The sequence below is a fragment of the Ostrinia furnacalis genome, unplaced genomic scaffold (assembly GCF_004193835.3).
Source record: "Ostrinia furnacalis isolate ACB-3 unplaced genomic scaffold, ASM419383v2 OfSCF1850, whole genome shotgun sequence".
Classification (NCBI taxonomy): Eukaryota; Metazoa; Arthropoda; class Insecta; order Lepidoptera; family Crambidae; genus Ostrinia; species Ostrinia furnacalis.
In genome coordinates, this window is record NW_021132089.1 from 140,893 (window position 1) to 155,733 (window position 14,841).

General features: G+C 36.6%; 1 protein-coding gene across 1 annotated transcript in view; it reads left to right on the top strand.

Annotated features, from left to right (window-relative positions):
* Positions 1 to 64: 64 nt before the first annotated feature.
* The window catches only part of LOC114353877 (probable phospholipid-transporting ATPase VA), a 93,711-nt gene continuing 78,934 nt past the window's right edge, over positions 65 to 14,841 (top strand). The window contains exon 1 of the mRNA XM_028306017.1: positions 65 to 1,254. Coding sequence (XP_028161818.1) covers positions 440 to 1,254 — 815 coding nt within the window. The 5' untranslated portion in view covers positions 65 to 439. The remainder of the gene's footprint in view (positions 1,255 to 14,841) is intronic.

A 14,841-nucleotide genomic window follows, 5' to 3' on the forward strand; every position in this document is an offset into this window, starting at 1 on the left:
TTATCTGTCATCGCAGCCAGCGACTCCGCCAGCGGCAGACTTTCTTTCATTTGATTTCTGTCAGTGTCAGCGGTGTCAGCCGGCCAACTTTGCTTGTTTTTGATTGAGTTTCATTCCGATAGTTTTGTTACATGTCGTGCACGTAGACGTTCGTCTGCACCGTGGCGGTTAAACATTGTTTTTATTCGAAAACTCATATCTGAACATGTGGAATCAGCATAACCAACTTCAAACTCAGATGCTGATTCGTGCTGACGAAGATAAAATGAATGATTGTGTGTGATGTGTGAAATAGTGAACAGGTGACATACAGTTCAAACCATATGTTTCAGTTTTCCTACACGTTCCCCTCGACCATATCAAAACATACCGTGTGGCGAATCATCGTAGTTTTAAATGAAAGGAAAAAGCGAAGCGATTTCTGTTCAGATGAATAAAAATGTCAACAGAAGGAAGCGGCGAGACCACCTCGACTGTACCAAGTTTGCCAGGGGCACCGGAGCAGACGTATCTATTTCCGAAGGCGAAGGGGCACTCGAGGTCGATAAGCCATGGGGGGACTCCGATGCTCGCGGGGAATCCGGCGGCGGCGCGGCCTCTCAAGTCGGCGCTGCGAGGGCACCAGCGCGCGCTGTCGCACGGCCAGATCGGCGAGGGCGGGCCGCGCGCCGCCTCGGGCCCGGGCCACAGCCGCGCGGGCAGCCGCACGGACTTCATCCTGCCGCCCGGGCACCGCGAGCCCGCGCCGGCCAGCGCGCAGCCCCGCGCGGGCTCGGTGCGCGTGCACCACTCGCGGCAGGCGTCGCGCTCCGACTCCATATACACCATCCGCCGCAGCTCCGAAGTGGGCCCCTGGCGCCGCGCCTTCTTCTGGATGATCCGGCGCCAGCAGCCGGCCATAGACACCAGACATCTGGTAGTCATCCCCAACCACTTAGTGCCTGACAAGACCCCCCTGAAGGACCACCCGAACGGACAGAGATGTGATAACAAAATCAGGACTACGAAATACACGCTGTTGTCCTTTTTACCAAAGAACTTGTTCGAGCAATTTCACAGGATTGCCAATGTGTACTTTATATTTATAGTTTTGTTGAACTGGGTGCCGGCGATCAATGCGTTCGGCAAGGAGGTGGCCATGCTGCCCGTGGTGTTTGTGCTCGGTGTGACGGCCATCAAGGACTTGTTTGAGGACCGAAGGAGACACTTATCTGACAAAAGAATAAACAATTCTTTCTGCAGGGTGTATAAAAAGTGAGTACAAAAAATAATTTATTATTTAGACGTTACTTACCTATTTCTAGTCATATTACTTACACAACATGAGGCATTTCAAACCACAGTAACAAGCACATTTGGTTTCTTGAATCTATGCTTACTATGAGTAATTAAATCCATTCAAATTGTTTGAGAACATGACATGGCATTTTACACTTTGTAAAAAATAGTTTTCAATTTAAATTTAATTTTGCAGCTAAATTGCATTTTATGTATGACATAAGAGAACCTCATTGATGCAATCTGCTATTGCAAAACAATGTCAAGAATTGCATTCATGTTTACATATTTTTCGACAAGATAATTAAACCTACTTTATTTTATTATGGTATGGTAATAAGATTTCTCAAGAGTTCTCAATTATTATAATAAATTAAAAGTAGAGTCCAATATTAATAATAATAATAATAATTTATTTATTTCTCTCACAACATAAATATGAAGATTAATTTACCAAAAATAATTAATTTAATTCTGCCACAATAAATAAATAACATACCAAAATGTTTGTGGGTTAATTTAGTTTTAATGGAATTTTATACTTGAATTTGCTTTTACATTTATTGTGCTTCATGAATTTAATTCAATCAAAAAAAATAATTTCAATTTCTGCTATTTTACATTTGTTTTAAAATAAATCTTAAATAAAAAAGTTATCTACTATATAAAAATAAGTCAGGTTTTCCTCCCTGACGCTATAACTCCAGAACGCACGAACCGATTTCCACGGTTTTGCATTCGTTGGAAAGGTCTCGGGCTCCGTGAGGTTTATAGTAAAGAAAATTCAGGAAAAATTTAAAGGGGATAAAACGGGATCCACGCGTACGAAGTCGCGGGCGGCCGCTAGTAATGTTATAGAATTGAATGTGACGTAGGAATGTGATAATACTGCTTGTTCCATAAATCAAATGTAATTGGTAGTAGGTACCTACATAATATTAATAGCAAAGAGTAGGTACCTACCTACACAAATTGAAACTTCAAAGCTTCATACGTTTCTAGATCAATTTTATCCAGTATTAGCGGCTCTCCCGCGACTTCGTACGCGTGGACCCCGTTTTACTCCCTTAGGCCTTTGCCACACTTGACGGAAAAGCCGTCGCGGAATAGCAATAGCTTGAATTGGCGGAAAACCCGCGACGTCATTTCCGTCAAGTGTGTCGCCAGCCTTTTAGGGCTGGAGTTTCGTAAAATCTGTTCTTAGCATCTATAGAGCATACATTTTCGGTACTTTTTATTTTATTATGTGACTTGCTTAGATCCGTGACTCCGCCCGCGCAAAATTCGATTGTCACATAAATTTTTTATCCCCCAAGAAGAAACCCTTTTTTACAAGCTTTTTCTATCTTACCTATAAGTTTCATTATCTTTATATCGCGCTCGTTATAAATAAAGTAGGCTAATCTATAAATATTATAAATGCGAAAGTAACTCTCGTCTGTCTGTCTCTCTTTCACGCCTAAACCACTGAACCGATTTTCATGTTTGGCATAGAGATAGTTTGAGTCCCGGGAAAGGACATAGGATAGTTTTTATCCCGGTTTTTGAAACGGACACGCGCGCGATAAAGATTTTCGGTGACAGACAAAATTCCACGCGGGCGAAGCCGCGGGCGGAAAGCTAGTTATTCATAATGTTCTTCACCACAGGACTAATATTACTTTATACCAAAATATAATAAGTACCTAACCTACATCCCCAAGCATGTCATCAAATCTTATGGCCGTAGGTGTGGCTACGAAAGAGAACTTTACGGTCAAAAAGAAAAGTTATGGCTAGCAAACATCTCACTCTTTATTGTTTTCACTGGTGGGTTAGTTGCACGTTAGTGTACGGTCTTGGAAGCCTACCAACCAGCAATAATATCTAATTCCAGTAAATGCACGCGCTTTCTTCCATTGGTAGGTATCAAGCAGATTTATTTATTAGTAGGTAAGTCACGATCACAAGCGTTACCTGTTTTAATTATCTAAATTTTATTTTAAATTGAAATGAACATTCTGTGTGGTATGTGGCTTTGTTCTTTCGTAAATATCTAACAAGCGAGACATTGTTTGCTCAGACGTAGTTATAAGTTATTTCGCGGCCGCGGCACACCTACTGAATAAGCCGCTTTGCACGGCACGCTGGTCGCTAAAGTTTTCATGATGTTTACTCCACTAACTGGATTCCCACAGCCGCTTGAGAGTCACAATAATTCATGAAAGCCAGCACGCAAACTCAACGTTAGCACCAATGTGCGTTAAGGGACCCATAACCACTATTTCCTGAAGTGTTTGTATTATGTGTGAATCATTAAAAGGGTTTTACTGTCCGATTTGATTGAATATTTCACGTTACTGCCACGTGCGTCTTAACAATCGATTTCGGCCCTCCACCTCCGTGAGCACGTAAAGTAAATATGAGCCTCGGAAATTGAATGGAAATATTCAAGTAGTGCAGGTGCAGATTGATCGATGTTCCTCGAATTATTTCGAGGTCATGCCGGCCCATGTGTGTCCTCGAACTTTAGGCGCTTTCCTACCGGCCCGTGGGTCGCAGCCTAGCCAAATTTTAATGAAGGTGTGGTTCAACTAACCCCTTTCCGTAACATAATGGATCTTTCAAATATGATGTCCGGCTCAAAAGTACGTCAGTTGTCCAATTATGGACAACTGACGCAGAACAGCAAACAGAAAAAGGACAATTTTCTGATAGCTGCGTTGGAACAGAAAAATTACAGTTCAGTATCAAAAGTTAGTGTACGGTCTTGCAAACGCACGGCTGAAGTCCTGCTCAAAACGCCTTATTTGAAAGAGCACTAAGCCCTAATCAGCATTATAGTTCTCAATCCTTATCATAATCTGGACACTTCAGCGCGGCAGCGGCTCTACCAAAAGCGAAACGATGATCGATATCCAGAGCCCCGATTACGCTAATTTTTAACGTCTCCAATACAAAATTAGCGTAATTGGGGCCCAGAGTTAAACATGTTTTTTCGCATAATTTAGTTTTGAATCATAATTCAGATTAATTTGAAATTGCTGTCGGTAAATTTTCTTTATTGGTCAACCTTTTTTTGTCCCTATTTGTAACTTGTTGTTGTATCCTGGCGTGAAAGGACAATAAGTAACACAACACTTCAGCCGTTTGGTCAAAGGGAAATCAAAGGCATCATTCACGGAGTTACTTTAGAAATGTGGAGTGATTACTGCTCATGAATTTTGAACGAGGCGGGCGGGGCTCGCTGGACGGTGGGCTTTATGGGTCACTGGTCAAGGTCCCGCCCGTGTCAGTGTTACGGCCATGCGACATGACAAGTTGTCTACTGATAGTATACTAGATAACAAAATTAATGTTTACAAAATATCCATATTCTCTCACTGAAATAATGGAAGAACAAATATGTGGAACACAACCTTCCGATTAATTGCTCTTAGTCGTATCTACGAGGTTCTTTCATTGTATAAATAAATTATTTAAGAATTTGTTTCTAATTCTAATTCGTATACAATTTAGAAAGTTAAAATATTTGCAATTACATAATGTTTAATGTCGCATCATGCTCGTTCGTTAAAACCTGATGATAAAAGTTTTCTGATCTTATTTTGAAGTCACGCTCCCATAAATTAAAATCGCGATGTATCACGCACTGTAATGAAAACAAACTTTATGGCGTGTTCAGCAATTTCAAGGTTCATGTAACAATAAAAAATCAGGGACTCCCCGGGAGTCTTCTTTTGAAGCCATTGATTGACCAAAATGCTGCGTTCCGATTGCGGTCTCAAATTATCATAGTATTTACTAATTTATCATTTGATAGAGGCTTCTTACATGGTTACCTGATCAAACAACGCTAGTAGTGTGACAGAGACCTAAAGCTATATCCAGGATTTCCCGTAAAGAGCGTGTCAAACGTAAGGAGATGATAGAGTAATGGATGACCATCTATACAAAATCTGGAACAGCCTAAAGGTATATTCACATTGCCACGTGCCTTATGCAGGGCGTGCGGCATTTCAATATGACCGAAAAGATCGTGAGTCGTGAAGGCGTGTGACATTTTTATAAAACAAAGGCTGGTGTAACACGTGCAAGTGGCCCAGCAGTGGCTATGTGAATACATCCTTTGTTCCGTTAGTTGCATAAAAAAATGGCTATAAACATTACACTAACAACTAACACCATGGCAGCCAGCAGTGCATTGGCTTTTCCAAATCAATGGGAAATGATATTATTATCCTGTTGTTTATTATTGTATAATCATTTTATTATGTAATATGTATTGCAGCAAAATTATAGTACATATAAGTATTTGAAACTAAGAAAAAAAGCTTGATTTCCACATAATCAGCAAAATTGCGAAAAACTCGAACTAGCAACGTGCGCATTAATTTTAATTAGTTAGGCTCGAGATACATCTAATCTGTAGACAGCTTCTCATTCACACATAATTGTTATTTTCAATACCTAAGAAGACTATACTAATTTTGAGAACTTAGAAAATGCCCCTAAACAATGTGATAATAAATAATATTGTAGGCGCCCGACCTGACGCTGATATCCTAATTATTTTTTTATCTGATGAATAAACATCTTATCTTCGTGACTATGGCGTAATGGGATGTCGTTTCAGATGAATGAGCAGCAGAGATTAACTTCCGTAAATGGTTTCATGCATAAATTTTGCTAAAACGCAAAATGGAGATATGGAGATACAAACATGACAGATTACGATTCTAAATCAATTATTAATTATGCTCAATAACCTTTATTACATCACCACAATACTGCATTTATTTATTACTCTGACTTAGTTATGGCATTTAGTCCAATGTCATTAAATACACGATTTAATGTAGATTTATTGTACCAATGATTATAATAATTCTAGTTTAAGGTAACATCGCGAGTAGATAATAGATTAAAAAAAAAAACAATTTAAACACTATTCATTAAATAAGTTTGTCAATGTTTTTCCTGGAATAGACGTACGATGCAATTTAGTTATTCCGTTTTAACAAATCATGAACAAACCACAATCTGGCCTTATATTTACAGAAATAATGTAGTTTTATCAACGCTGATGGCCGTCATAAAATCTTTATATGGCAGATGAAGGTCTCAAGATTTGTCCGACTAGGATAGGAAGGTCTCTATAAAAGTTACCTTATTAAATACAATTCGCGATTGGTTATTTAGGTACTTAGGAAGTAGAATAGCTATTATGCATTAAATGATATTAATAAATAATATTTTGTGATTTATTTAGATAAACCGCTGGCTTGCTGGATTCGAACCCGTGACTGAAATCAATACTTCTGTGCGAACTTGAATCTTCAGATTCTTTGTATTTTTAACTGTTACTATGTATAGTGGTGTGATTGTTTCCCATGCCAAGGCCAACATACCAATCAGTTGATTACTCATTAAACGGGAATTCCCTGGAAGTGACCGAGGATAGACTTGTTCAGTATGTTATCGATAAAATATATAATAATAAACATGTTAATACTTATAGACATAGTTGAGAGTAATCTTACCGTCAAAAAGCCATTTACAGTCGTTTTTTTCATGTCAAAACATATTTTAATGACTAAGGATATTTTATCATTCACATTCTAAATAAATTATCTTGTAGGTGCGTAGTTTGTACGAAGTAGGTACGAAGCATCCCACACATATGCAGTTAATAATTATCGAAAAAATAATCGATTCAGCACAGCTAACATTCATAATAATTAGTCATATTAATAAATTATTGGAATATTTTATGTAAAAAAAATGAGTATTTCTCAAAAAAAATGTACGTAACGAAACGTTAGTAACGAAATAGTAAGGCCATAAGGCTTGTTATACATTGGCGAAATATTGTGAATGCTCTAAATTTATTCAATTCGAAATATTTGTAAGTATGCACCCAAATACGGGGTAATATTAAGGGGTTAGAAATAAAATAAGGGAGTAATCATTCATACTATTTTAATAAAATTATTTTTGTTCCATCATGTTTATCCATTTTGAGTCGTTCTCTGTAAGCTTTTTGCTTTTTGGCATTGGTTTTTGGCGGCATTCCTAAAAAAACAAAAGAAGTAATCACATAAAAACGTAATCTAAATGATTTGATTATTTTTTGCTGGTGGCACTTCTGTAAAGCAGATAGTATCCAATCCGTTTGTTATTGACGCTCTATATTTTTTGAAATAAATTAAGTAGTGAATATTACTATGCTTAGTCAGGTAATAACAGTATACACTCAGCATTATGTTGTACTTTTTCGTAACGTAACGAAATTCGTAAAAAACGTAACGAAATATTAGACAAAATGAGATCAGAAACAAGTATTTTTTTGATAAAATTTGTTACAGCAAATATAAAAGCTTACTAAATGTTCGTACCACACGTATTACAAAAAATGGTTAAATGAAGACTTACCGTTCTATATAAAATCGCTGATTTTACTGCCTGTTACGAAAAAGTAATCCCACAAAACACACACGTTTTCACTAATTTTCGCGATAGATGTTATGGCGGAGACGTCAGGCCAACAGCCATTCAGAGTGCAGCTATTGTTGTCCGTGTAAAATAAATACGGAATTGTTCAGAAACCATGGGAAAGTAGAAATAAATCGTAACTAAAGAGTAAATAACGAAATAGTAAATGAGAGCGACTCATTTTGTTTTTTTGCTTTAAATTGCCAATTCATTATGACACCCTATAGAAAATCAATTTGATACAGAAACTGTGATTACTGTAGAACGATAATACAAAGAAATTTACAATAATTTAGTTACGTATCGCATTTTATGAAACAAAAACACGTGAAAAAGCTAGGGTGGCAAACAGGTTTTTGTATGAAAGGTAAAAAAGGACTATTTTTAAAATAGCTAAATATTTGGTAATAAGTAGGATTATAGCTACAATTCTTCGTTATCTTAAAGATTAATATTCAACCTTCAAAATTGTGTGTGTGTTTTTTTTGTGTGATGATTTATAAATATAAAACTTTTGAACTGTTTCAAAGCACACTTTTTTTTTTCAAAATGTACATTTTTTTTGAGAAATACTCAAATACAATCTTAAGTTTTTATTCATACTTGACTCAGATCCTAAATTAAGTATCTTCTTAGGTCGGCAAATAACAAAAGAGAATATTCTGATAACATTGAGAAATTAATACTAACTATGGTTTGCTGAATTTGGTTTACATACCTGGCAGTTGTACAAACAACGTAACATGCGACGCTACGCGGCAAAGAAAATGCCCGTAATTCTAAATGAAATAACTTTCAGCAAAATACCTGTGTATGATAAAATGTATATTCTTAAACATTATCGTCCTATCGCATTGCTATTACTGCCTCCGATTACGTTTGATTGGGAGAGATCTCATCCAACCAACATAACGTGATGAAAAACTATATTTTACTTTGTTGATGTAAATAAACAAATAATATATAGGGTAAACCAGAGAGTGATTGCCCACTGGTAGTGATTGCCCGCTTTAAGAATAATATTGTCAGGTGCTGACTTTGAATCACTCTAGTTAGATTTGAATTTACTAAGTAGATGGCTCCGAGATCAATGTACAGTAGATTTAAAATTTACAATAGGAAACTCTTAAAAAAACAGTTATGGCGGATTTTGTCAAGACGGGTGAAAATGTTACTCAAACAGGTAAAGACTAACAATTTTACTAAGGAATTACTTGCTTAGAGGTTAATTTTTTTTGCAAGTTATTTAATATTCAAGTAATGGTGTATAGTCATGATGAAATTATAAGTGTTTTCTCCATTATCAATGAAAATAACTGATAAAATTTGATTTCTAACGGTCCGTACAAATACACTTCCTTTTTTATGAAATCGAGACTTTTCAGTCGATTTATCTTATTGTAATTAGGTAGGTACTTTGAATTCAATAAATAAGTAAGTACATGATGCGTTTTGTTTTTGTTAGTTATAAAATAATTAAAAACGTATTAAAAATTTCCCTACTTTCGGGAAAATCGCCTTCACTGTCTACATTCCCCAACAAAATTGACACTAATGACATAAGATTTTTGCCTCACTCTTGACGAAGCGTTTGTATGAAGACTATCCATCTAGGTTTTATTAATCTAAGTATATAGGTCGATAGGTGCGGACGATTTTAGAATCGCCCACGGATCAGTGTAGTTTACGAGCTGGTGGATTGTACTATGGCAGAATGTCGAGGCGAAGCGGTGGCACCACGCCAAACCATAAGCTTAGGATTAGCCGCGACACTTTGTGACCGTTTACCTTTAGTCATCTTGCCCCATGATGACTAAATGAAGGTGGAAACTTGACACTCCCATCCTTTACTGATTTCTACATACTGGGTATATTCTTATCATGTAGCTGAAATACAATTTGTTTGACTGCACATCATGGCGAACTGAATTTTTTACTTCACTGCAGAAAAAGTGTAGAGAAATTTTCTGTAATATGTTTGACTAGGTATATCCTAAGGAAAGGATGACGTGACGAGAGTATTATTATATCCGTTCAGCAGTTGTCGTTCTTGTTCAGTCATTCCTTTCAAGTTAGACCTTAACTTTGAACCAGCAGATTTTAATTAAATTAAAAAAAACAGCTCGCTTTTTATTTTAAGCAAAATCTGCATTATTGCCAAGTTTTATTTAATTTGCTATTGTATTAATGAGATGGTAGGGGTGTGAAGCCAAACTAATGAGCCCACTAATTGCGTGCTTCACACTGGCCTTGGCAGTGTGACCTTAAGCCGCCAGCAGAGTAAGGACATTGGCATTTAGCAGTGTTTTACAAAAGTGGTTTACCCACGAAACACACCATGTTTCGGCCATCGCATTGAAGGGGCCACGTACAATAGTGTACACTAGCGGTGTAGGTCGCTAATTCTATGAACTATCCCACGAGAGAATTACGAATTGCGTAGCCGTTTACTTTCACAGTTGTGAATGGTTGTGACCCGCTTTTGACCAGTTAATAAAAGGTTAGAACGAGTAAAGCTGGTACTTAATGTTACTAGTTTTTACGAGATCTTTCGTAGGTCTAATTAACTGTTTTCATATAAGAATCAAACATTCAGAAAGAATAAGTATGTGTTTATTTATTTGACCTATAAAATCAATTGTTAATGTGATAGCGTTTTTATTGCAACCTTTTTGAATTATAAATGACGCAATAAATTACCTTATCGTATAAGCTGTAGTTTCGTTTCATTTCACATTGTTTTGTTTAATTTATACTTCAAGGATCGTGTAATACGGCAGCAGCTCTAGATAATATATAATGTTTTGTCCTGCTTAGTTATGGGAAATCGTTGAAGTTTAAATAGAGGTAATAACAAAAGTAGGGGTATCTCCACTTTAAAATGTTGACTTGGATATAGGGTTACCATATCTCAGGATTTGTCCTGGGATTTCAGGATTTTCGGACTCTTCTCAGGATTGCGGCCGGATTTTATGAATCTCAGGATTTTTTGGAATTGCTAAGAAATAGGTGACATTGCCTACATTTTTAAGATTTCTTTAATTAAAAAGAAAAATCTGTGAAGATAGTGTAAATGTGTGTGGAAATAAATAAATAAATAAAAGTTAAACAAAGTAAATAAATCTCATCAATATTGAATATCTCTCTACTTGAAGTAATTTTGCACAACAAGTCACATTTTTATTGTTTTTATCTGCGGATTACTGAGGATAAATAAGTGTTGATTTTCACTTATTTATCCCCTGTAATCCACAGTGTGTAAAACAATAAAAATGTAACTTTTTGAAATGGCTCAGTACGTTTCAGAGAAAATTCTCAAATTGCAACTAAATCTCAGGATTTTTCCATGAAAATCGGGTTTTTCTCCGGACTTTCGATTTTTTCATCTGGTAACCCTACTTGGATACCATATGAAGTCCAACACAATCGTCCGATTAGTCGCAAAGCGTGAATCGTGCCCACGACCGCTGCGATGCACCGGCGTCAATGACCATTGCTTCGTTTAATCTGATTAATGAATTGTCTACTTCCTCTGCTGACTGCTGTATTTATATACAAACAGCAACAGTATAGAAATATTGAAAGTTTCATAAAAAATAGGACGTTGAATTTCAATCGCAAAAGTTTCCTTGAACTCAAAGATAATGAGGAGGAAATGTTTGAAGCACCTAAATCCGTGAAATTAAAAAACGAATCATTTTAGTTTGAATGCCATAATGCTACAGCTCACAACAAGCAGGTCACGCGCATCAAGACAATACCCTGGGAAGTATATTTCGCAATTTACAAAACAATTAGATAGGTATCTTGGAAAGAAACCGTCAAGAAGTAAATATTCGTACATAATACTACTATAAATAAACTGATCTATTTTTGACAGATAACATGCAAGATAACAAATGATATTGAAATAATACATCCATGACAGCGGACACAACACAAACTCTTGAAAAGCTTTTAGTCGCGGAAACAATTTAAAACCGGATACTATGTTAAGAAAGCTGGGGAAGTCAAACACGGCGATGACTCACATCACTTGTAGTGAAAGCACAATCAGAGAATTGACTTCATTTTTGTAACCTTTAAACCGCTAATAACACTACAGCATCTCGTATTTATTCAGTAAACGTAACAGCAAAGATTGTGTTGGTTTTAGAAGCGTTGATACTCAGTTTGTTTTGCAACAACAGGTTGGTTGGTACCGTGCTAATTGCGCGCTGACTGAAGCGCTAATTATCACGCATCTATCTCGCTTGTCTCTGCTAATCATGTACCTTCGCAAACTCAACATCTTTGCTAAGCTAGCGCTACTTTATCAATATCGTTTTGAGAGAATGGAATAAATCATTGCGGTAAAAATTTCTGTAGCAAAAAAAATGTGAAGACCTGTAATTTTACCTTGTTATCCTGACGACTCGACCCACTTGCATGAATCATGGTTAACCCGCGACATGATTCATTAAAATGCAATAAGAAAGTTTAATGTTGATATCGAAATATTTAAATCACGTGCTTCATCTGCCGCATGCCCAAAGCAATTTCCGCAAGCGACTCCCTAGACGCCGTAGAACAATAAAGCGTTGTGTTCTACCTTCATAGAATCCATCAGTACGACAGACGAATACTAACTCTTTTGTTATTTTTTGCAATTGCCGTTCTAGTCATTGTTTGACAATATTACCTACTATGTATATGCTAATGAGTGACTTACATTCCAAAACTTGTAACCTCACAAAAACTAAACCTAGGTAACTTTGTTTAACTGCCATCTTGGGTTGGTAAACAATCCACTCGCCTATTGACGCAAACAGCCGTGGTCTACATCTAGCCGGGTCGATCTCGACTGAACCGCCATGCAAAAATAGACGGCGGCATTGTGGGAAAGGCTATTTTCTGCATTCACTTCACATGATGAATAGTGAATTGAATACCCTTCGTGTTCAATAAATCATATTTTAAATATAGGCTCCTTTGCCCCAAACGTTTGACCATTGAGTTTTTCATATGAGCTGCTAGGTCACTCGTGACCGGGAGCAAAACATGCTAGTTGTTTCTACGAACCAGCCAAGTTACCAAAGGTTTTGCTATAATTGGACCTATTGTTATTTCGTAATCCTTTGTTTCTTTGTCGTGTGTAACTACGTACACATATGTATTGGTTATAAAAACCGATTGACATTGAGAAGTTGGTTTTCAACAGACGTCCGAGTTCATTCGGTCATGGATCTGTTTAATAACAAGGCAGAATACTGAAACTGTCAGAACTAAAAGTTATAATTATAGGTGTTCGTTCAATTAAAGTGCTGTTGCTTGATGCTAACAAAAACGTTTAATTGGAACTTTAGACATTAAAGTTATGGATAACTTTATAAAGTACTTCAAATATTTTATCTTTCTAATTCTATTGCTTCGCTGCAGTCTGTAAGGGCTTTGAAAAAGGGTACTGAAAATCAGTACCATTACCGCTAATTCTACTGATGGAATATTCATGACAACAAAGTGAACGGCAATCATGGTGCATGGCCAAAGTCAATCGATGCACTGCACACTGGCGTGTCGAAGCCATGTCCGGGTGGCGACACGACAATACTATTCTATTAAGGAGGTCAGGCACAAACCACATCAATTTCTTTTGAAAAAGTCTTTAAAATCTTTAGAAAAACCTTCAAAGGTTTTCTGTTGTCTTTTTCTTCCGTGCTCTATCAAAGTCTGAATTATCTATTTAACTTCGTCACACTGCTTCTTTCATTATTAGCCGAATGTAGAGAACACTACCAATCACGGGATTTTGCCTATTTAGTAAGGTATCCTTTCAGTGAGTGTAATAAATAGAAGTATTAGTCTGATTCGAACTGGTAATGTCAAGTTTATATCGATGGCTTCAATTCGCAACCATTGTTTGTAATTGACACCTATTAGAGTAGCCATGATCTTGGTGCGTTTATTGGTATGGGTCTGCTGTGAAATTGCGGGGCGCCAAGTGTCTGACATTGACTATGTTTGGGATCAAACCAATGTAGAGCGCCAATTAAATGCTAGACAGATTTTAAGATTTAATTGAATGGACAGAACATTTCATACGGAGTACAATTAGTTTCATTATTCTTTTGTTTGTTAGAATTTTTAAGATGTGTGTAGTCATTAAGTAATCGCATCTTTATTACATCGCATTGATGATGTTTTCCATTATTTTTTGTTCCTTTGTTGGTTATTTAGTCTTTTTAATTGGGTTTTTAATTGACAATTATTGGCGATTAGATAAACAATGTTACATCATCAATGCTCGGTTATTAAAGAAAAATGAAAGTACGAGAAAGTATTTGAATCAGTTCAATGAATGAATCTCAAAGGTTAACGATATCCAAATATAAATAATTATCTTCCTATTTCTTCTCCTTTGTATTGTAATAATACTTGTGGTCTTGTTAGTTCACCACTAATGAACCACCTAAACCACTTATCCTAATTAATGTCACGCTAGTTGAAGACGTCTCACTCAAAATGAAACGCCCACTCGCTCGACATAGAATATGTAAATTGTAGACGTATGTATGTAACTACATGTTACTGACATAGTTGGTAAGCAGTGCGAAAACATTACAATATTTCAGGCGTTTAAATTGGCGAAATTGGCTGGGTTATATGAATATGATATTAACTAGCTGAATAGTCGATGAAGGCCTTTGACAAGTAGTGACGCTAGACGAGGCGAACTAATAAAACTTTTATTGAATACTGCTATAAACAAGCTTCGACAATTTATAATCAATTTGTTTTCGCTCCGAGGCTCACAACCTTGAAGTACCTGGAGCCGTCAACAAAGAACAAACCAAATTAAAGTAAAAGACAATAACGATTGGATCCAACCAATCCAATTATTGACGAAAACAGTAGTGTGCTTGGATCATTTACATATAAACAGTTGTTTTAGAAGAGTGAGTGCAAAAACCTCATAAGCCAATCCTATTTGCATGTGCAGCCGCACTTATATCGAACTCGTGATAAGCTCTAGTGTGTAGGATTAGTAGAGTTTGTTTTACTGCACCCACGCTATGTCAGTATTGAATTCCTGTTATAGAAAGATTCATA